This window comes from Podarcis gaigeae (genome assembly GCF_964106915.1).
Source record: "Podarcis gaigeae genome assembly, chromosome: 5".
Lineage (NCBI taxonomy): Eukaryota > Metazoa > Chordata > Lepidosauria > Squamata > Lacertidae > Podarcis > Podarcis gaigeae.
Window position 1 is genome coordinate 10531687 of NC_139681.1, and position 22728 is coordinate 10554414.

Genomic DNA, 22728 nt, shown 5'->3' on the forward strand with positions numbered 1-22728 from the left:
ATCTCAAAACAATCTCTCAAGCTGAAACTGTATTGCCACCTACTGAGCTTTTCTGAGCAGGAACTTGAACCTAAGGATTCCCCATTCTTAGAAAATGTGTGCGTAGGAATCCAGTGGATCATCAGATCCAGTGCCTTAGTCTGGAACAGGTTGCCTGCTGCATAGTCTGTTAAGGTTAGATGAGCAGGCATCTATCTGCAAAGAAAGGTTCACAGGTATCCCTAGTCACCTTATATTGATCTAATTTATACACTGTTCCTTGCCCTATCCTCAGAAGAGAGGGAGAAATGTTTCTTCTCTGTAATGCTTTCATTATATATAGATCACCTAACTCCCTTAGCACTCCATTTTGCTTCAAAGTCTATTTTTCATTTGTGTAAAGCTTCTGAACTTTTCCAATGCTGGTCATACCTCTTTGTGTTAAAAGCTGAATATAGTAATCTTAAGTATGACATCACAGATCTTCTCTACAACCATGTGACTCTCCTTGGACTTGATAAAAATGCATTTGTTAATACTATCCACAGTTTAAGAATATTTATGTAACTTTTCATTAACACATCTCCCAATTTTTCAGCTTATACTGTATGATTGCTTTAAATTGTTTTCCTTAACAGGATTTTATCATATATTTCCTTTTTCTAATCAAGCTTGGTTTTGTTCTAAATTGGAGCTATGTTGTAATAATTGTGATTCTTCCTGCTCTGATTTTTAAAAAGCAAATCTGTAGCTTTTTTTAAAAAAATGTGTCTCTCAAATATCTGTCATTGCAGTACCCTATACAGTGGTACCTCAGGTTACATACGCTTCAGGTTACAGACTCCGCTAACCCAGAAATAGTACCTCGGGTTAAGAACTTTGCTTCAGGACGAGAACAGAAATCGTGCTTCAGCGGGAGCCCTATTAGTTAAAGTGGTGCTTCAGGTTAAGAACAGTTTCAGGTTAAGAACGGACCTCCGGAATGAATTAAGTACTTAACCCTAGGTATCACTGTACAGTGGTACCTCGGGATGCGAACGGGATCCGTTCTGGACCCCCGTTCGCATCCTGAGCAGAATGCAACCCGTGTCTGCGCATGCGCGTGTCACGATTCACCGCTTCTGCGCATGCGCGTGATGTCATTTTGAGCGTCTGCACGTGCGCGAGCGGCAGAACCCGGAAGTAACCTGTTCCGTTACTTCTGAGTCGCCGCGGAACACAACCTGAAAACGGTCAGCCTGAGGCTACTTTAACCCGAGGTAGGACTGTATAATGGACCATTTTATAAAATGGACCGTGTTGGAGTAACGTTTAGTTAAAATGGTTTGCATTCTGTTTAAGTAGAGGAAAATCATTCCTCAGTGTGCAACAAAGTATCATTCAACCTCTGTTGTTCAGAAAAAAATAGAAGACCTCATTGCTATTTAAGTGATATCAGGGTGTGGTTGGGACTGGCTCAAAACGTTTTGCTATCTGAGACCTCCCCCTGTGCACTCACACCTGCTTCTGAGACCTGCTATAGAAAAAATTTGCCACTGCATTTGGGGCAGCGGCGTGGGCATTCCTAGACCCTTTGAGACACGCTTACTTGTGAGGAAGGGTCCTTCTTCACAGGGAGAGAAATTGTGGGTGAGTTGACCTGAGAGCCTCAGCGGGTAAAAGCCTCAGCGCCTAGGGCTTGCCGATCGAAAGATCGGCGGTTCGAATCCCTGCGGCGGGGTGCGCTCCCGTTGCTCGGTCCCAGCGCCTGCCAACCTAGCAGTTCGAAAGCACCCCTGGGTGCAAGTAGATAAATAGGGACCGCTTACTAGCGGGAAGGTAAATGGCGTTTCCGTGTGCGGCTCTGGCTCGCCAGAGCAACGATGTCACGCTGGCCACGTGACCCGGAAGTGTCTCCGGACAGCGCTGGCCCCTGGCCTCTTGAGTGAGATGGGCGCACAACCCCAGAGTCTGTCAAGACTGGCCCGTACGGGCAGGGGTACCTTTACCTGACCTAAGAGACCTGCGCCTTTGCCATTGGTGACAAATACCGTTTAAAGTTTCACAGTTTACTCGTACTAAACTTTAAACTGGCACATTTGGGGGGCAACCTTGCTCACATTGCCTCACTGTAAGGAAGGGCATCTACCTTGGAGAGAGGGCTGTAGAAGTGCTGCTGCCCATTTTCCTTCAGTGGTCAGTGGACAGATGTAGGGATGGGCAAATTTGCCTCTGTATTCCCTACTCCTTATTCTACATCTTTTACCCCAGCGAATGTGAGCTGCAGGTTTGGTCTATTCAGCAAAATTTTGAGAAAGCAGCTCTTAACATGCTTTGAACATCCTACTCTTGATTTGCCTTCTCCTATTTTGTTAGATGAAAAATGCACTGACAGAAATCATCCAGCTTGCGACCTTGGATCCGGACCCCTGGGTCTTAATGGTGGCCGATATCTTGAAATCATTTCCCGATATAGGTTCCCTGAACCTTGATCTGGAAGAGCAGAATCCCAATGTTCAGGATATTTTAGGAGAACTGCGAGAAAAAGGTAGGTCTCCTTTCATGTAACTTCCTGTGAAATCGTTGTATTGTGCTTGCTTTGTAAAACGTGGATTGGGCGGTGTTTAGATTAATAGATTAATCTTGTGTTTCTCAGGATGTAGGAGTAGAATTGCCAGGTGTTCTGGGTCTGAGGCTCAGAGGAAAGATTTTTGGAGGTGGAATCTAGGGGAGTTCAAAGGGAGCATTTGACAGAAAATGTCACCCACCTAAGGGGCAGAGCATGATTGTAGAGTCGGAAGGGACCATGAGTATCATCTAGTCCAGGAGTAGGCAACCTAAGGCCCATGGGCCAGAAGCAGCCCACGGGGGTTGTTTAACCGGCCCACAAGCCGCCCCTGAACTGAGTCACCTGCTTGGTGAGTCACTGCGTGCTGCGCTAAACCGGCACGGTGTGGCATGGGGACTTTCTTCTGTGGTGCTGGAAATCGCATCTGCGCAGATGCAGACATTGGAAATTGCGGATGCGCATGCACGCGCAATCCGGCCACAGAAGGATCTCCGCCGGAGTGAACTGGCCCAGGCGAGGTAAACCTTGCCGACCCCTGATCTAGTCCAACCCCCCGCAATGCAGGAATATTTCACCCAACGTGGGGTTCGAACCCACAACCCTGAGATTAAGGGTCTCATGTTCTGCTGGCTCAGTTATGCCTCAGGATACGTCTGACGACTTGGTGGTAAAGCCCAAGGGACGTGAGATGGTCCTAATATTTAAGGGTCAGATTTAAGGTGCTGGTTTTGACTTTTAAAGCCCTTCACGGCCTAGGACCCTCGTTCCTACGTACCTCTCCCAGTATGTCCCACGGAGAGCCTCAAGGTCCATAAATAGCAACACCCTGGTGGTCCCGGGCCCTAAGGAAGTTAGATTAGCTTCAACCAGAGCCAGGGCCTTTTCAACACTGGCTCCGGCCTGGTGGAACGCTCTGCCTCATGAGACCAGGGCCCTGCAGGATCTGATTTCTTTCCGAAGGGCCTGTAAGACAGAGTTGTTCCCCCTGGCCTTTGGCTTGGAGCCAATTTGATTCCCTTCCCCTCTTCCTTTTTTCTTTTTTCTTTTTCCTTTCTCCTCCTGTGATGAGGCTGCATTTTAATATTTTAATGTTGTATTTTAATCTTGTTTTTAAGTTTTATTCATTCAACTTGTTTTTATTATTGCTTGTTAGCCGCCCTGAGCCCAGCCTTGGCTGGGGAGGGCGGGGTATAAATAAAAATTATTATTATTATTTATTAATACAGTGGTGCCTCGCAAGACGAAAAGAATCCGTTCCGCGAGTCTCTTCGTCTTGCGGTTTTTTCGTCTTGCGAAGCAAGCCCATTAGCGGATTAGCGCTATTAGCGGCTTAACGGGCTTAGCGGATCAGCTGATAAGCAGCTTAGCGGATCAGCTGATAAGCGGCTTAGCGGATCAGCTGATTAGCGGCTTGGGAAAAAGGGGGGGAGGAAAAACCCCCCGCAGGAACTCGCAAGACATTTTCGTCTTACGAAGCAAGCCCATAGGAAATTCGTTTTGCGAAGCACCTCCAAAACGGAAAACCCTTTCGTCTAGCGGGTTTTCCGTCTTGCGAGGCATTCGTCTTGCGGGGCACCACTGTATAGCCTGTGCTCTTGCCACTTTTCCTTGAGACTGAAAAGGAGGCTAAAACCCCATACCCGGTCAGCTTATCAGACCTGGCCCACTTATGAGGCAAGGTGAGGGGCCTGCCGGTGGAAAAGGGGCGTTGGCGGCAGCACTGAAATCTCACGAGATTTCAGTGAGATCCCACTGGAAGCTAGTGCTTTGTTGGCGTTGCCACAACACAGGTGAGAGAAGCCCGTTGTCGGCAGGGGGGGAGCACATTTCTGTTTCACTCCTTGATGTGCCTCTCCTGCAGCTTACACAATGGGAGAGGGCTGTTCCAAAATATAAATCTCTTTGCACAACAAGTTGCTTGAATTGATGGGTGTAAATCATAGCTGTCAACTTAGAGATTTGAAAATAAGGGATCAGAAGCCAAAATAAGGGGTTTTAGTCAGCCAGCTGAAATACGAAGTTAAAAGGGACCAGATAATTTGGGAGAGCAGCGCCGGTTTTTAGCCCTTCGTTTCCAGAGGTTGCTGCTCAAGACACCAGCCGATGAAACGCTGCAATTAAATAACTACAAGCAGCAACCACTTTTCACGCAAAACGAAGTCCAAGCTACGAAGATGCTGTTGCAGTTCTGTATCTTTTCTCTCGTGCTCCATCTGCAGCTCTCAGTTCCATCAGGTGGGGCGGGAGGAAGGGGGCGGGGAAATAGCGCCCGAAGTAAACCCGCAGATCAGACCATCTATGCTAGTCTACCACTACAAATCTATGGGAGAAGCGCTTGCGGTCCTTCCTCCGCTTTCCCCCTCTATGGTTAGCCCTTGGAACATCTGCCAGCGCCTCCTCCTCCTCTCTCTGAACTGCTTTCTCTATGGTTGCCCCTACTCTCCTCTCAAGGCTCCTCAGCAATTCATAGGCCGCGCCAGGCTGCCCATCTCATCTGGGTCCTTCGGCAGCACAGCCACAGTACGGCCCAGCGGGAGTGGCGGCGATGGGCAGAGGCCCCAGGCAGAGATGCTCAATTTGGCGGCCGCGAGGAGGATGGCAGCGGAAGGGCCTGAGGCTCCCGCCAGTCCCGGCGGGGAGGGGCTCCCAGGGGCCGAGGCTGGTGAGAGGAGGGCCGGGCCGGGCAGCCAAGCAACACAGTGGGAGCCTCCCTCCTCCTTGGCCGGCAGGGAGGCAGGGAGAGGAGCTGCTTCCTTTGAAACCCGGGAAATTTAAGGGACATCATCAATAAGGGACAGCAGCAGGACACGGTGCTGGGATAAGGGACTTTTCCGCCAAATAAGGGACGGTTGACGACTATGGTGTAAATCAGGGTAGGGAGCCTCTGTCCTCTGGTCCAAAGTTCACCCAGCGCAAGTATCACAGGAAGCCGTTTTCCCCAAGCCATGCCCTTCTGTCCCCATATGTGACCTCTGGTGCAAGACATGTAGAGACAAAGCCGGCTCAGCTGCACAGCTGAATTACACGTGGGGAACTCAGCTGATCTCTGGAGAAAGCTGGGATGAAGTCATGGGCCATCAGTAGTCCAAGCCTGCTGGATTAGCTGTGCAAGTGAGCTCCCCATGGGGAACGTGCTGGACAAGATGAAGATAACTTGAGGAAATTGAGAAAACGTTTGGTCTTCCAAGTTGGAGGAAGGTGTAGTTGTCTGCCCAGAGGACGAACGCTTTTCTTAATGTTGGTTGTTACAAGAACTAATTTCCTATGTGTTTTCTCATTACATGAAACCATTAAAACCATGGAGAGACCTGGTCTGAACAAAGACATTGGATTCTTATCTCATTATACATGACAAAGCCATTTTTCACCTTCTCACCCCTTGCTTTTTCCTTTAAGACCTACTGCAGTCGTTAAGAGTCAACAGGCTCATCACAGCTATCTGCCAATCACCCATTCCCACCACCCTTCTGAGTAATACCCCTCCCCACCTTCTCACTATATAGAAGGATCTGGTAACTTCTGTTTCAGTGTATCTGAAGAAGTGTGCATGCACACGAAAGCTCATACCAAGAACTAACTTAGTTGGTCTTTAAGGTGCTACTGGAAGGAATTTTTTTTGTTTTTTGTTTTGATTACATAGTGAGTGAATGTGAATCGTCAGCTATGCTGCCGCTGGAGTGCCAGTACTTAAATAAGAACGCCTTGACCACATTGGCTGGACCACTTACTCCTCCGGTGAAGCACTTCCAGCTGAAACGTAAACCAAAAAGCGCTACTCTCCGAGCAGAGCTGCTGCAGAAGTGTAAGTATCAAGACACCTGTTAAGAAAAACACCAGAGGAATAGCCTCAGTATTGTACAGCATTTGAAAAAGATGCAACATGCACAGTAGAATTTGAGATGCTGAAACCAGCCTTGGAGGAAGTCTTGATGCTTTGTAGTCTAGAACTTTGATCTTCAACTGGTGGGATGGGGCTCTATTTAATATATTTAATATATGGGTGACACCAGTTGGAGCCCCACCATTCTCCCCTTACCCAATCTCTCTCTTTTTAAAAAAGATAAATGTAGAACAGCGAATTTTGACAGCTTTACGTTTTTCTTCTTCCGCTTCTGATTTTCAGGCTGCACACCATAAAATTTCCCTTTGTTCTGCAGAGTTGTTTAAAGGGGCAAGAATCATATCATGTGTGTGAAGGGGAAGGGCAGGAGCAATACAAAAGGTCCTTTGGAATGGGTGGGTTGAGAACTGGTGGCATTGATTAATAGCAACATATTTTAGAATGAAAATTGTGCAGGTGCCCTAGGACCCAGGGGTTCTTCCTGTTCCAGGTATAACACTAAAAAGGGGGAAGCTCTGTATGTAAATTCAATCTGTGCATCGTTGAGCCGTATGATTTCTTTCCGTAGAGGGTCAGGTTTTAATTGTTCCATGAAGAATGTTTAAGAATGACTTGATATGTTTTCCTGGTGGAGTATTAATTAGAATTATTTTTTGTAGCTACTGAAACTGCACAGCAGCTCAAGAAGACAGCTGGAGTGCCATTCCATGCCAAAGGAAGAGGACTAGTCAAAAAGATCGATACAACAAGTAGGATTTTTATTTTCTCTTAGAGACACGTATATATGCAAAGCATGAAACAGCTATTTTGAAGGACATATATAGAGAGAGAGAGAGAGAGAGATAGAATGAGTATTTAATCTTGCAGTCGCATCCCCCCCTTTCTTGAATAATACCTTTGTGTTATCTTAGAACATTGAAAATCCCACATTTTTATTTAATCAACGCTAGGTATTTCTTGTTCTTCTAAAATATTTTATTGACTTGTTTTTAAAAAGTGCAAAGATAACAAAAAGAAAGAAGATCAAGAATAAAAAAATGTGAAAACATAAAACATTGCAGCCTAGAAGGACAAAAGTGCAAATATACAGAACAGGGATAATAAAGTATTAAGTCATTCAAAGATTCCCTTATAAAATAATAAAGATAGATAAAAAAAAAGTATTCTCCACATGTGAGTTAAATCATTATTGAGCATTAAGTTCTATAAAGTCTTAGATGAGCCAGAAGTTTGCATATATTAGTGGCACCAAGTGACCTTGTGCCTCAATATTCATAGAAGAATTCTGATAGCAAAGAGATGCTTTTGGTGTATGAGATACCTTTTTCAAGAAGGGTAATTTGACAGGCACTGTTTCTAGGTCTTGCAGGTAAGGCTGAAAATGGTGAACAAATTTCTCTCTGGCCCCCTGTGAAAAATGTTGCTGCCTCAGGTTTTTGATAGTGTCACCAAGTTGGGTTTTTCAGTAGCATTTTGTCATTCAGTGGTATATTATTAAAAGATAAATAGCCATGCGAGGTTTTGGAATACTGGAAAACCAAGTTCTGCGTTAGCGTTCTACAAGTGTTCCACAGAATATTGAAATAAATCACATATGCTTCTTCTCAAGAATCATATCCTGTTTCCTAGAAGGTACTGTAGGCAAACATGCAGTTGGAGTTTTTAGAGTTTTTATCTCCAAAGGTGTAAGAGCAATTAACTGTCCAGCTACTCAAATTAAATGCTGTCCTAAATGTAGATTTAAAATAAAAATTGGGTTGTCTAAAAGGATGGGAGGGGAGGATGAGGAATGTAGCTTGCTGAAAGCTTTTCATGCAAGTTAATGTTCAGGAATCCTACTTGTGCCTTTGTGGTTCTGGCATTAGTATTAAGTGTAATTGGTTATTCCCAGAAAATGAATTCCTCTTTTCACATTTCCTTGCCTTCTGTTACCTTTTCTTTCTGATTTTTTCTGTTCTATATTTCATGGCAACATCTTTTCATGCAATCCAGGCATCAACTGTATTTACCTAGACAGGTGCTCTGTATCTCTGTAGCTTATTCCTTTCTCCCCATACTTAGTGCATGTATTTTTTCATTGCTGCTGCTTCTCTCACAGAAGAACAATTCCAGCCATAAGCTGCAGTGTTACAACCTGGGAAGATTTTTTCCCCATAGACAAGATTAGCCAGCAACTCCAGTGGAGGTGAAATGGCATCTTTCCTTTATGGACCATTTCACTTGCTTAATTAAGCCAGCCATGATCGCTCAGCCTATCTCTTGTTGCCTGGGATTTTGCTCACAGCTGCATGTTGTGATTTCAGTAATAACAGTCTGAATACTGACTGTCCTGTCTCCATACTGGGGACTGAACTTCCTGAGACCTTAATATCTAGGGCACAGTCATACCCCCCCCCCTTCACTGATGAGCATATTTCACTCTTACGTATACAGAATAATGAGCAAGCATGGCCATTACAATGTACCTTGGTTCTCAAACTGAATCCATTCCGGAAGTCTGTTCTAAAACCAAAGCGTTCCAAAAACAAGGGGCGCTTTCCCATAGAAAGTAATGCAAAATGGATTCATCCGTTCCAGACTTCTAAAAACAACCCCTAAAACAGCAATTTCACATGAATTTTCCTATCTAACAAGACCATTGGTCCATAAAATGAAAACAATAAACAATGTACTGCTGTCACACAATCAGCCAGTAGCTGAACTGGATTCCACACAGTCACACACCAAAAAAGAGCCACAAAAACACAAAATAAATAGCAAAAACAGACAGACCTCAACGTAACACTCCAAACAAAAGTGTGGCACTCAAATCGGAGCAAGTTTGCCTTCCGAAAAAAGTTTGCACACCGGAACACTTACTTCCGGGTTTGCAGTGTTTGGGTTCCAAGCTGTTTGAGAACCAAGGTGTTTGAGAATCAAGGTACCACTGTACAACTACAGGTAATCTGCTTCCAAGCATCCTGGCTCACCTTTGCCCAGCTACCCTGATCTCTGGGCACTGTTGATGCTTATAGGTGTCCTGTTCAGGTGTACTGAAGGCTGCATTACAGAGAATCCTGCCACATCCTTTTTGAACGAAGTAGCCTATCCACATGCTGGAATATATTGTTGTATTGCCTCAGGGGGTTGTAGGGTGCATTCTTCTCAGATCTCTTTATACTTGGGCTCTCCAAATGGAATAGGCACTGGCTGTGTTGATTCCAGGAAAAAGCAAAGTTGCTTATCCTCTGTCCATTCATTCATTCATTCATTCAGTCCATTTATACCTCAGCTTTCCTCCAAGGAGCTCAAAGTAGTGTACATGGTTCTCCCTCTCCTCATTTAATCTTCACAACTGGGGTCAGCAAACTTTTTCAGCAGGGGGCCGGTCCACTGTCCCTCAGGCCTCGTGGGGGGCCGGACTATATTTTGAAAAAGAAATAAATGAACAAATTCCTATGCCCCACAAATAACCCAGAGATGCATTTTAAATAAAAGGACACATTCTACTCATGTAACAACACGCTGATTCCCGGACCATCCGCGGGCCGGATTGAGAAGGCAATTGGGCCGGATCTGGCCCCCGGGCCTTAGTTTGCCTACCCATGCTCCACAACAACCCTCTGAGGTAGGTTAGGTTGAGATGCAGTAACTGGCCCAAGGTCACCCAGTAAAATTCATGGCTGGGGATCTGAACCCTTGTCCCCTTAGGTCTGACACTAACCACTATAGCACCCCACCTGCTGCCTCCCATAAGAGATGGTAAAATTTGGTAATGTTGTGTACTCTGATACCTTCTGAGAGCTACTTCGTTTAGATGTTAACTTCTAATAGTGAGGAATCGCCCATTTCCATACTTGGTGTCTTAAAACTGCCTTCCTTCCCCTAAGCATTCCTGGGTTGCCAAAGTAATAGCCATACAGTGGTGCCTCGCAAGACGAAAAGAATCCGTTCCGCGATTCTCTTCGTCTAGCGTTTTTTTTCGTCTTGCGAAGCAAGCCCATTGACAGCTTAGCGGATTAGCGCTATTAGCGGTCTAGCGGCTTTTAGCGATCAGCTGTTAAGCGGCTTATCAGCGGATCAGCTGTTAAGCGGCTTAGCGGCTTAGGAAAAGGGGGGGGAAGCGAAAAAAACCCACGGGGACTCACAAGATTTTTTCGTCTTGCGAAGCAACCCCATAGGGAAATTCGTTTTGCGAAGCGCCTCCAAAACGGAAAACCCTTTCGTCTAGCGGGTTTTCCATCTTGCGAGGTGTTCGTCTTGCGGGGCACCACTGTATTTTCCCAATTTTTACAGAAGTGTGTTAACAGTATTTGAGAGTTAATGGAGTAGAATGAGTACTGTGTTGAGAAAGTAAGATTATGGAAGTAAGCTAAGCAAAGGGGAAAAGGACATTTAAAAAAGCAAAGAGGAAAAGGACATTTAAAAAAGCATGCATCTTGTATGTGTTGCTTCACAACACTAATGTCCTCTGGATTACATTTGTGAATTCATCTATATGTATAATCAGTATTGCTTTGAAATGTTTTGGTCTTCAGTAGGAGTCTTACCGCTGTGTTCAGTTCGGTGATTTTCCCCCCTTTTGTTTTTGTATAGCTCCACTCAAAGGGATACCTAAACAAGCACCTTTCAGGAATCCCACTACCCCAAGTGTATTTAGCCCCGCTGGAAACAGAACTCCGATTCCACCCTCGAGAACTCCTCTGCGCAAAGAGAGAGGAGTAAAGGTATTTATGCAGCTTCAAGTGTGCTTTCCTTGACACTCTCCCTTGGCTTTTGAATATTCAGCCTTTTCAAAGTTAAAAAACAACAGCCCTGTGTATTTGTCCAACTAGCTTGGGTGTTATTTCATCATTTCATTCCTGTTGTGTTTACACAGTTTTGTTTTTTAATTTAAAAAATCACACAGTACTCTTTGGTATGGTGAGGTACAGTACAGATACATATACTAAATTCGTTTCCCCCCTGTTAATATTGTATATGGGAAGTAGCTCTAACACGATGCATGTATGTAAAGGGTAGACAGGGCAATCCATGCATCAGAAGCTAGTAAACTCTGCAATAAATGTGTAAGTAAGTGTTCGTTTGGTGTATTTGTAGTTACTCGACATCTTGGAGCTGGATACGGTTGGTGCTGGCCGGGAAGCCAAAAGAAGAAGAAAAACCTTAGGTTAGTATATAGGGTTATAAACTGGTATATAGGGTTAAGTACAAAGTCTTTTGTACTTAATCTGTCAAATTAAATTCAGAGCTAAAGGCTCATTGTTTGCTTTTCTGTTCATTTGCCACTTATTAAAGCTGCTGTTAAATTATAGGGAGTTGAGATTTGATAACATGGAATAATTGTCTGTGTTAACTTGTGATAGGCTTGAGAGAGTGAACAATTCACAATAGGGCACTTGCTTGCAGACCAGCGGAGAGGTTTGGAAAATAGCAAAACACATAATTTGAAAAATATATGCAGGGAATCAAGAGGGAATATATAAATGATTATTGATTAATCTTATCTAAATTTGTTTTCATTAATAAAGAAAAACTACTATATGAAGACTGCTGTGCGCTTGGACTTGCCTAGTGAGGCAAATTGAATTGTTCTGTTGTATTTGGCTGGATCTGAGAGTTAGCAAAACGAATAGAATAGAATAGCCATAGGCCACAGCGGAATAAAACAACATACAAAACATTAAAACTTCTGTAAAGGTGCACAGATCATAGTTAAGATTAGTACATGAGAATGAATACAGTACATGAAATAGGAAATGCTAACCCTACACAAATCCAGAGTGAAGTCCCTAAGACAGTTGGATGGTGCCTAGTACGCCTCCTTCCGGCAACTCCTGCAGCTGAGCTGGTGCCCAGCATTATTTGTCTGCTTTCCTTTGGACCACATCAGGGAGGAGGGCTGCTGAAACCACATAACACCAGTCTTGAAAGACCTACATTGGCTCCCAGTACGTTTTCGGGCACAATTCAAAGTGTTGGTGCTGACCTTTAAAGCCCTAAATGGCCTTGGTCCAGTATACCTGAAGGAGCGTCTCCACCCCCATTGTTCAGCCCGGACACTGAGGTCCAGCGCCAAGGGCCTTCTGGTGGTTCCCTCACTGCGAGAAGCCAAGTTACAGGGAACCAGCCAGAGGGCCTTCTCGGTAGTGGCACCTGCCCTGTGGAACACCCTCCCACCAGAGAAAAACAACTACCAGACTTTTGGAAGACATCTGAAGGCAGCCCTGTTTAGGGAAGCTTTTAATGTTTCATGGTCTATTGTATTTTAATATTTTGTTGGAAGCCGCCTAGAGTGGCTGAGGAAACCCAGCCAGATGGGCGGGATATAAATAATTCTATTATTATTATAAATAATTCTATTATTATTATTATTATTATTGTTGTTGTTGTTGTTGTTGTCGTCTGGGCAGCCCAGGACCTCCATACACACTGCCAAGCCTTGCACCCCAAGGAAGTTACTTTGCTTTCTTAATTTCTATTGTCACGAGACATAATGGATATTATTTCATACTGATGCTGTCATTTTGCACACGTTAATCATTTTGTTGGTTCTTGAGGACGTGAGAGCATTTATGTTTGTTCTGAGTTCCTGCAGCCCAAACTTTACTTCCAGCTGTTTCTTGTACCATTCCCCTGTGGAATCAGTGCTTGTACAGAGAATTCAAAATTCGGAAGTAGTTTTGGATTTTTAAAAATTCTTTATTTGGGTAACCAAAACAAGGCAGCAGTTATGGCTAACTAGCTTCTATGTTTGTTAACGGTGTAGATACAGAAGTGGTGGAAAAGCAAGCGAAAGAAGAGACAGTCGTCAAAAATGCTACTCCAGACTATGCTGCTGGACTCGTATCTACTCAGGTAGGATTTAGAACAGTATTGTATATTGGGCTGCTTTCTAAGCCTCATCCATGTAGGGCTCTGCTCTGCAATCACAGGCATGAACAATGTACCCTGAATTGTCAAAATTATTTTTGAAATAGTTTAAGGATGCATGTGCTGTTTTACAGAAAATTGCCTCTTTGAACAATGACCCTGCCTTAGCTTCTACAAGCTATCTGCCTGCAGCACCCAGTGTCGTTCCATCTTCCTCTTATGTTCCAAGTTCCGACACCACGCAGCCCGGTAAGTGACACAATTTTCCATTATTGCACTTCTGAATATGTTCGTTACTGGTATGTTCCACATTGTAAAAACGACGACACTCAAAAAGGCTATGGCAAGTACTTTCATCAGAATAGGTTTATTTAATGTTTTAAAACAGTGCGCAGAGTGCAAGTCAAACGAGGACACATCACCTGCAGTAAGCTTTGAATCTGTTCTGTATTCAAACAGCCAAAAATACCTGAATTCAAGAAAGATGCACAGGGCTTCGGTTTCTATAATAAGCCCAAAGATAATAACAATATTGCCTAGAGCTGAGGTGGGAAACATTTTTGGCTCAGTAAGCTCGATCCTTATCTACACACACACACACACACACCCCGGCAGGTGGAAGGATCAACTCACCTGCCAATCATCCAACATCAGTTGATTGGCACCTGTCAGAGTCAGTTTGTCAGTGTTCCCCAACCAGCTGGCTGTCTGGTGCTTCAGAAGCCCGGCGCAAAGGCATTGCAAGCCGCTGGGAAGCCCTGTGCATAGGGTTGTAGGTGGTTCTCAGCCGTGCCTGCTAAGCCACTTTGAGGGAGGCCCCACCACCTGACCCACATGTATGACATCAGGTGTAGGGCAGATGGGCATGGCTTGCCAGAAGCATCCTCCCCGGGCCAAATGGGGAGGCCTGGTGTGCCGGATTAGGCCTGCAAACTGGAGATTCCCTAGTAAAAGGTAAAGGGACCCCTGATCATTAGGTCCAGTCGTGGCCGACTCTGGGGTTGCGGCGCTCATCTCGCTTTACTGGCCGAGGAAGCCGGTGTACAGCTTCCGGGTCATGTGGCCAGCATGACTAAGCCGCTTCTGGCGAACCAGAGCAGCACAAGGAAACGCCGTTTACCTTCCCGCCAGAGCAGTACCTATTTATCTACTTGCACTTTGACGTGCTTTCGAACTGCTAGGTTGGCAGGAACAGGGACCGAGCAACAGGAGCTCACCCTGTTGCAGGGATTCAAACCACCAACCTTCTGATTGGCAAGCCCTAGGCTCTGTGGTTTAACCCACAGCGCCACCCGTCTCCCCAAGAGATTCCCTAGTCTGTACTAAAGTTACAATGTAAATGTATGAAGCAGTATCAAACTTGTGAATAATACTTACTGAGACTTTGAATCCTTTCTGGGCATGGCCTGTGTGCTATCATGTAGAGACCTTGCTTGGCCAGTGATGGATGGAGGAAGTTTCATCTTCCTTTAGGTTAGTTATGTCAGCTTCTGCCCGAATTGCCACATCCACTCATTTCTGTAAAAAGACAGGATTCTCTCAGTTAACATCCCAGGATGCAAAAATGAGGCTCCTCAAAGGTTCCTGAAAAAGCACTGAGGAAATTAGTGCAGCAACAAAGGACACTTGGTCACTTTGTGCTTCTTTCTTTATTACATTTCACAGCATTTATTAGGCTGCTTGATTGTAATAAAACCTCAAAGCAGGTTCATAAATTTTATAGGATCTTGCCTTTGTGTGGTGCTATTTTATATATCAGGGACGCGGGTGGCACTATGGGTTAAACCACAGAGCCTAGGACTTGCTGATCAGAAGGGTGGCGGTTCGAATCCCTGCAACGGGGTGAGCTCCCGTTGCTCAGTCCCTGCTCCTGCCAACCTAGCAGTTCGAAAGCACGTCAAAGTGCTAGTAGATAAATAGGTACCGCTCCGGCGGGAAGGTAAACGGCGTTTCTGTGCGCTGCTCTGGTTCGCCAGAAGCGGCTTAGTCATGCTGGCCACATGACCCGGAAGATGTACGCCGGCTCCCTCGGCCAATAAACGAGATGAGTGCCGCAACTCCAGAGTCGGTCATCTTCTTTGAAATTAGAGTTGTGAGTGTTTGTAGGGAGGGATGTGAGAAAAGGTTTCAGATCTGAGAAACGAACATAAGCTTCAAGCAGCGATTGGCGATTTCAGATCTGACAGGAAGCAGGTGTGCTGTTTCTCTTTCTGGGGAAAGGCTTCAGCTGAATAATCTCAGTTTGTACCCAAATGGTGTCTTTCAAGCCCCCGCAGCACTCAGGATTTTAATTTCACGTATGGCCTGAGGAATTCTGGGTTTCTGCACGCACCTGTGTTTCCTGTGCTGTGGAGGCAAACAAGGAAGACAGAAAAGCAGACAAGCAAAAGCGAGGCTTTAGGTAATGAAGGCAGGGCATCAGGAAGAAGGTGGAGAGACTGTCACTGCCTGTTGGAGGGAGACCTTTTTGCTAAGTTACATGTTATCCTTTAGTGACCCTTGGAAAAGAAAGTAAGGTAAAGGGACCCCTGACCATTAGGTCCAGTCATGACCGACTCTGGGATTGCGGCGCTCATCTCGCTTTATTGGCCGAGGGAGCCGGCGTACAGCTTCCGGGTCATGTGGCCAGCATGACTAAGCCGCTTCTGGCGAACCAGAGCAGCGCACAGAAACGCCGTTAACCTTCCCGCCGGAGCGGTACCTATTTATCTACTTGCACTTTGAGGTGCTTTCGAACTGCTAGGTTGGCAGGAGCAGGGACTGAGCAACGGAAGCTCTCCCCGTCGCGGGGATTCGACCTTCTGATTGGCAAGTCCTAGGCTCTGCGGTTTATCCCACAGCACCACCCGCATCCCTTGGGAAAGAAAGTAGGGAAGCGTTAAAATTTGTAATGAGAGTAAACCATACGAACACCATTTTGTTGTTGCTGATGACATCTTTTGCTGCAAACAGCTGGCTCCATCCGGGAACCCTTGCAAGCGAAAGAGGAGCCTGCGACACCCCCTGGCACTGCTGTCCCGACTCAGTTTAAGCAAAGGACACCCATGTATAACAGCAACGCAAACACAGCTGCAGCGACGCCTACCTCTCCTGTGACTCCTTCCACCGCCCCTCCAGCAGTGCAGGCGCCACCGGCAGCTCCTCCTCAGCAAGCGCCGCCCAAGAAGAACCTCTCTCTAACAGTAAGCCAAGAGAACTCTCTCACAGTGTATAGAGACGATTCGCTTGGATCCTTACCGTTGCTTCTACAGAAATAGCCAGGCATTTGCAATCTTGTTTATGAATAGGAGGGTCCAGGTGGTACTAAACCATAAGACTGCTAACATTCCAGGGTATGGATGCTAATAACCTTGTTGCCACATTGAAAAAGTAAAAACCAGTATGCCCCGAAAGTTGTTGATTTTTCAAGATCCAGGGCAAAGCACCGCCTTTCAAAAATCCACCCCCCCCCCCGTGTCAATTCTGCCTTTGAAATCCTGGTAATGTCTGGGAAAATCCGAATGTATGACAGGCCTACCTTGTAGCTCTTTAAGAACGCTTTCAGGATTTGCTTTGATTACAAATAGACCTCAATACTGATGAGAACTGATGGATGCCCTGCCTGTACGACTTCTGACCCACTAAGGAGGTTCAAGTGGCACCTTCATTATACACCTTTAGACGCCAGGCAACAACATTCTTCTTTAACAACGTCTTTGAAATGTGTTGGTGGGGTTATTGGGTTGTTCTAGTTTTTAATTTTATTACGTACTTTGTGTTTTTATGTTGTGAAAAACCCATCTTCCACCCGTGCCCATGAGCCAATTTTGAGAAGTGGGTAAGACCGCTCACCTGTCAGTTAAGGTAAAGGTACCCCTGCCCGTACGGGCCAGTCGTGTCCGACTCTAGGGTTGTGCGCCCATCTCACTTAAGAGGCCCGGGGGCCAGCGCTGTCCGGAGACACTTCTGGGTCATGTGGCCAGCGTGACGAAGCTGCTCTGGCGAGCCGGCACCAGCGCAACACACGGAAATGCCTTTTACCTTCCCGCTATAAAGCGGTACCTATTTATCTACTTGCACTTAAGGGTGCTTTCGAACTGCTAGGTGGGCAGGAGCTGGGACCAAAAGACGGGAGCTCACTCCGCCGCGGGGATTCGAACCGCCGACCATGCGATCGGCAAGCCCTAGGTGCTGAGGTTTTACCCACAGCACCACCCGCGTCCCTTCACCTGTCAGTTACCAGATGTCATAATGGCTTCAGGTCATTGATACCTGCCAAGGGCTTGAAGGAGAGGTTGCTGCAACAGCCCTTTAGCTGAATGGTGGTTGCAGCAAGCTCCTTTGAAGATGCGCCATCAAAGATGGTGCAACCCTGATCATGGAACTCCTTTGAAGTCTCTTTAGAGCGGGGGGCGGGGGGGCATGCTCTTAAAAAGCAGAGATTTTCCCTTCCACAGAAAGAGCTGTTTGGATTCAAGGGTCTTCCCCCAGAAAAATAATAGCTACATTTTCAAGTGGGGCACTTTGTACTTGGAAGCAGCTTGGATTCATAGAGCACTGGGGGGAGAAGCTAGAATCCCGGTTGGCTCTTCCAGGCCCCCTTGGTTACACCAGGGAGTTCAGCTGGTTTTCGGTGCTCTCGGTGAGCCCTGTTCTGCTCTTTAAACCCCAACAATTGGCTGATGGTTGGGGCTTCCGTGTATCTCCCAGAGGGCTTTGCATTCATTTACCTTTCTATTTGGGTACTTGGGTCAAAGACCCTCAGAAAGATACCCAAGTGATGGCCTACTCTGTACCTCTATCTTGGAATATAATGGTAGATTTAAGACACACACAGAGAGAGAGAGAGAGAGAGAGAGAATATCAGCTGCAAGAATATGAAGAGCTCTGGCCAATGTACCGCTCTTGACTATATGAAAATTAGATTAGAATGAAAGCTCTGAGGTTCTGTCGAGGGGCACTGATGCTTTTTCTATTCCAGCACAAGATAAGGGATTTGTCAACTGAGAAACAACGAGGCTGGGTGCTTGAAGTTATTTTCTGTTCTCCCGATCATTTCCTCTCCTGAAATAAAATCTTACTGACTCTTCTTTGCAGAAGGAACAAATGTATGCAGCGCAAGAAATGTTCAAGACCGCAAACAAAGTCACAAGGCCAGAGAAGGCTCTCATCCTTGGCTTCATGGCAGGATCCAGAGGCATGTATTCTGAACCGTATTTCTTTGCCTTGAATATCAAAGCCAGGTGCCTGGATATTGTGGCTGGCAGGATCAGGGATAACTGGCAAGGTCCGATGAAGGCATCCTATGCAGAGACCCGGGATGCAAAAGGCTGCTTAATGATCCCAGAGGCATTGCAGTGACCTTCCTCTTGGGGGTGGAATGGGGGATCTGTGTGCACTGAGATACAAAGCTATCCTTGAATGCCGTAGGTGCAATTTTTTCAGAATAGCAGCACACACTTTTCACGGGAGGGAAAATAAGTATATGAGGGTGGCTGGTGGTGTGTACCAGAGCAGATCTTGTTTTCTGCATTGCTCCTGGCCTGAACCGTTTTCCATTTGCTAAGCTCCCACCCGTGACGTGTGTCTCTTGTTGCCTCCACAGAAAACCCTTGTCAAGAACAGGGCGACATAATTCAGATCAAACTGAGCGAACACACGGAACTGCTGCCAAAGGCTGACGGCACAGGAAGCACCACGATGCTGGTGGACACGGTTTTTGAAATGAACTATGCCACTGGCCAGTGGACCAGACTGAAGAAATACAAACCGATAACTAACGTTTCTTAAACAATTCAGTAATAAAGTGTAGACCAAACAGACCATAGAATAAGCCAGCATTGTACATAGTGTGTTGACTAGGCAGAACAACATTCCCGTTTAGGCCTCGTTGTAAACCACCCAGAATACTCGCGGCGATCAGTTCCGGAAGCAGAAGAAAAAGAGCAAAACGCCAGTGCTTGTCTTTATTATTCTTGTCTAAGAGTCCCGGGGTGTGTGTGCGTGCGTGTGCAGCGATTGCAGCAGATTGAAGAAGAGCTGAAATGCTTCTACCTTTTGCAGAAAGATTTATCCTCAGATGTCTTGAGAGGAATCGCCTTCCAGTTGAGACCATTTTTTGCAGCAGCAATGCCTAGTTTGACTCCAGGTTCTGCGTTTAAAATGGGCAATGCTGCATTTCTTTTCTTTGGCTTAGGGCAAGCTGGATTACACCCCCCCCAATAGTGATTGTGAAAACATGAAGGGTAACGCTGTCTGTTTGTTTGTTGTGTAAAGCCCAACAACACAGTCGATTCATAGGACTGCATAATGGCAGATAACTTAACACGCATCTGTCCTGTAAACGGGCTATCTTTTTTTACATGTATACATTTTAAAAAATGTAAAGTAGCACTAAAGACCAAAAGGTTAAGGGGTTTGTTTTGGTCTGGATGGCACCTAATTTCTTCTGTGTGGAAATGCAGGACTCTTGATTTGCCCTCTTTAAAGGTTCAACTGTGCTTCAGGGTCACTTAACTAAGTTCTGAGAAATTGAAGCATGTTGCTTTTATGTTGGAACCAGTCCTTCTTCCCTCCTGCTTTTTTTTTTGCCCAGCTGGTACCTTTTGAATCTACCAAAGACTGGCCTTTGAAACAGTGTCTGTGAATGTCATGGCATGAAGTTACTTTGGAACAGCACCCCTGTGTCCATGTTGGAATGTGTTAAATACGAGTCATATTGGCAATTGGCTGGCTCGCCCCTGATTTTTCCAGGGTTAATTTAGCTACCGTTGCTGAAGATGGATTTATCAAGGAATGGCATCCTTCGGAATTTTTCCCCCCATCCACATGGACGTTACCTGCAGCTTTGCGAGACTGGAGAGCACCTTTTAGCAGCGGTCCTGTTGCAAAAAACTCTTCTCAGAGGGAGAAACGGAGGAGACTGCTTTGGAGCAGTGTCCTAACTGCTGTGCTTTCGGAACTTGATCATTTCAACTGTTTATGCTTGGACGATAATAGAGAAGGAATCTTACAACTGGCATTTCCACAAGAAATGGTGGGTACAGTTTTTTTAAGAATTAATAAAGCCGATGTCGAAGACAGGCACAGATCAGTCCCAATGTAAGATACAAGAGAGCTTTGTGTCGGCCTGGGCTTTAAATTGGAGCAAACTAGATGCTAACTTTTAAGCCAGGCTTATATTGGCATTTATCAAACTGCACCTGATCGGAGAATCCACTTAAGAGAATCTAAAGCTAGGGAAAGAGACAAAGTCTTATTTTACATTATATTCTGATGTAGCCAAGCTGTGTCTCAGTGGTCTTTGGTTTGATGTTACTTGCCACGAACTTGGAGGTGGGAATGAGTATTGACAACAGAATAACCTTTGTTCTGGAAGAAAAAAAATTGCTCCTCAGCCAAACGATTATTAGGGATCAGTAGCAAATGTAAGGTTTCAGAAAGGTCAGATATTTATTTAATTTTGTAAACAGCTAAAGCTAGACTATGAAGTAATAAGGATTAAAAACAGGATGGTGGGGTTTTATTTGGCCATTTGTTTTGGTTTCACAGAAAAAACCCCAAAACATAACTATCAGTTTGGATAGCCTTTAATTCAGAATCTTTTATAGATTTTATATTTTTGAAATTAGAAGCTACGAAAAGGTTAGTATGCTGAGCGTTTTAAAATGGCAGCTGGCAAGATGTAAGAGACCTGAGCTCTTTGCTAGATCCCTCACATCTGAATTTCAGCTATGATAGGAAGGCCAAGTGTTTAGGACATAAGATTTTTAAAAAAGGTTTAGCAGCTATCACAAAAACGATGTGATTGTTTTTAAAATGTTAATTATTTTGACATGTTTATCTTGTTCCTTTTTTTTGGTCAGTTTTGAGTATGGCATGAATGTTAATGGCAAATTATTCAGATGGAAATGTTTAAAACATAAGCTACAAGTTGCAGGTTTAATCTTGTAAAGATTAAAATGATATAAACCAATGGATCAAAAGTTCTGCATGCCACAATAATTAAACATTGAGAACGTGATCAGACAGTTCTAGAAGTGAGGATAAAGAAAGCATTTGAATGTCTGAATATTTTGGAAATAACAGTACAGATGTTTGAAATACAGATGTGCTTGCCAGGGCAGACAATAAATAACAGCACTAGTTTCAACACAACACCATATTGTATTAGCCACAATATGCCACACATCTTGGCAAATGGAAGTTTGCATTCCCTTTTCTGATGTTTAGTTCATTTAGTGGGTACAAAAGTGCTTACTGGGGGGGGGGTCTGGTGATGTTTAAATTTGCTGGAAGGAAGCTAGAAGTGAAACTACATTAGCTAAACACCACCAGTTGAGGTGCTTAAGAGGCAATATGCTCTGTAAAGAGATTTTTTTCGTGAAACCTCCCATCTTTTGTAACCTGTTGACATACATAGCCAAAGCTGAACAGCTTGTTTCGTGGTAGGAGGAAGCCAATTCATGTTACAATTTGAAGGTAGGGGTGTCTCCAGAAGGTCTTGAGAACATGCTTTTTACATGTGATAACCATTCCCAATTCTTTTTTGTCACCCATCATTGACGTGGGAGGACTTCTTGCCGGTTTCGAAATAATATATGAACCCTCTCATTAGGGAGAGAAATTGTTAAGTCTCTTCAAAGGGGGAGATCTACAACAGGCGAATACAATCTAAAATGTGCGACCCAGTTGTGATGCAACGAAGATCACCGCTGCCAGACATAGCAAGACAAAGAGGCTACTCCTTTCATCGCTGGCAAGTTCCTTCCGCTCATCCATCCTGGATCTTCAGTCTGAGTGATGAAAGAAGCCAGATGCGAACGGCTGTCACAAAATTTCAGTTTCTTTTTGCCCAGTTATCAAGAGCAATTGAAGCCCACCGGTTCAATTGACAAAGCTTTAATGCAGACCTTAACCCTAAAGGGTTAACTGCACTTTGAAAAATTCAGCTTTGGCTCTTGCCTTTGGTAACCACACAACTCTTTTCCCCACGGATCATGTTGAAGTGACACTTGCCAAACTCATCGAAGGTACTTTGATACTGTAGCTTGGAATTGCATTTTCACAGCAAAATCTGAAATCGGAGAAATGTTTTAAGACCAGGCAAAAGTTTTAAGTCGGAGCCCTCTGGGAAACTGGTACCTTTATAACAAGCAATGTTTTGTAAAATGTTGCATGTTTTCTGATCTATTTTGTGTTTGTACAGATGTAAATTCAAAACCTCATGTCCTTGGGTACATATTTTCAGCATAATATAGTATGTATAATAAAGTTCAGATTTTTCTAATAATCTTTCCTTCTTGTAGCATGATAATGTCCAGCTATTCTTTCTAATTTGTTTCTATTGGGTTCTTTGTTTTACACTGCTCCCTGTACCTGTTTGCTTTGTTGTCTCCACTTTCAATTCGTAGTCTTTTTCACGGTTTGTTTACATTTGTTGAGACATTTTTGTCATAGACATCTTTGAATTGGGGGAAGGGGAGGGGGGAGGTGGGGGTATTGTTCTTTTGTTCCATTGCCTATTCGT

General features: G+C 44.8%; 1 protein-coding gene across 2 annotated transcripts in view; it reads left to right on the plus strand.

Moving 5' to 3' along the window:
* NELFA (negative elongation factor complex member A) overlaps positions 1-22488 on the plus strand; it is a 27165-nt gene extending 4677 nt beyond the window's left edge. The window contains exons 2-12 of one of the 2 annotated variants that reach the window (XR_014564041.1): positions 2335-2506; positions 6168-6329; positions 7028-7117; positions 10944-11074; positions 11448-11517; positions 13117-13205; positions 13355-13469; positions 16173-16402; positions 18297-18396; positions 18805-20235; positions 21817-22488. Coding sequence is in view for 1 of the 2 variants with exons in the window: in XM_083738413.1 (XP_083594539.1) it covers positions 2335-2506; positions 6168-6329; positions 7028-7117; positions 10944-11074; positions 11448-11517; positions 13117-13205; positions 13355-13469; positions 16173-16402; positions 18297-18396; positions 18805-18989 (1344 nt within the window). In the remaining variant the exon portion in view is untranslated. Of the gene's footprint in view, positions 1-2334; positions 2507-6167; positions 6330-7027; positions 7118-10943; positions 11075-11447; positions 11518-13116; positions 13206-13354; positions 13470-16172; positions 16403-18296; positions 18397-18804 lie in introns of both variants that reach the window. The other variant, XM_083738413.1, reaches the window with a different exon arrangement.
* The last annotated feature ends 240 nt before the right edge of the window (positions 22489-22728 follow it).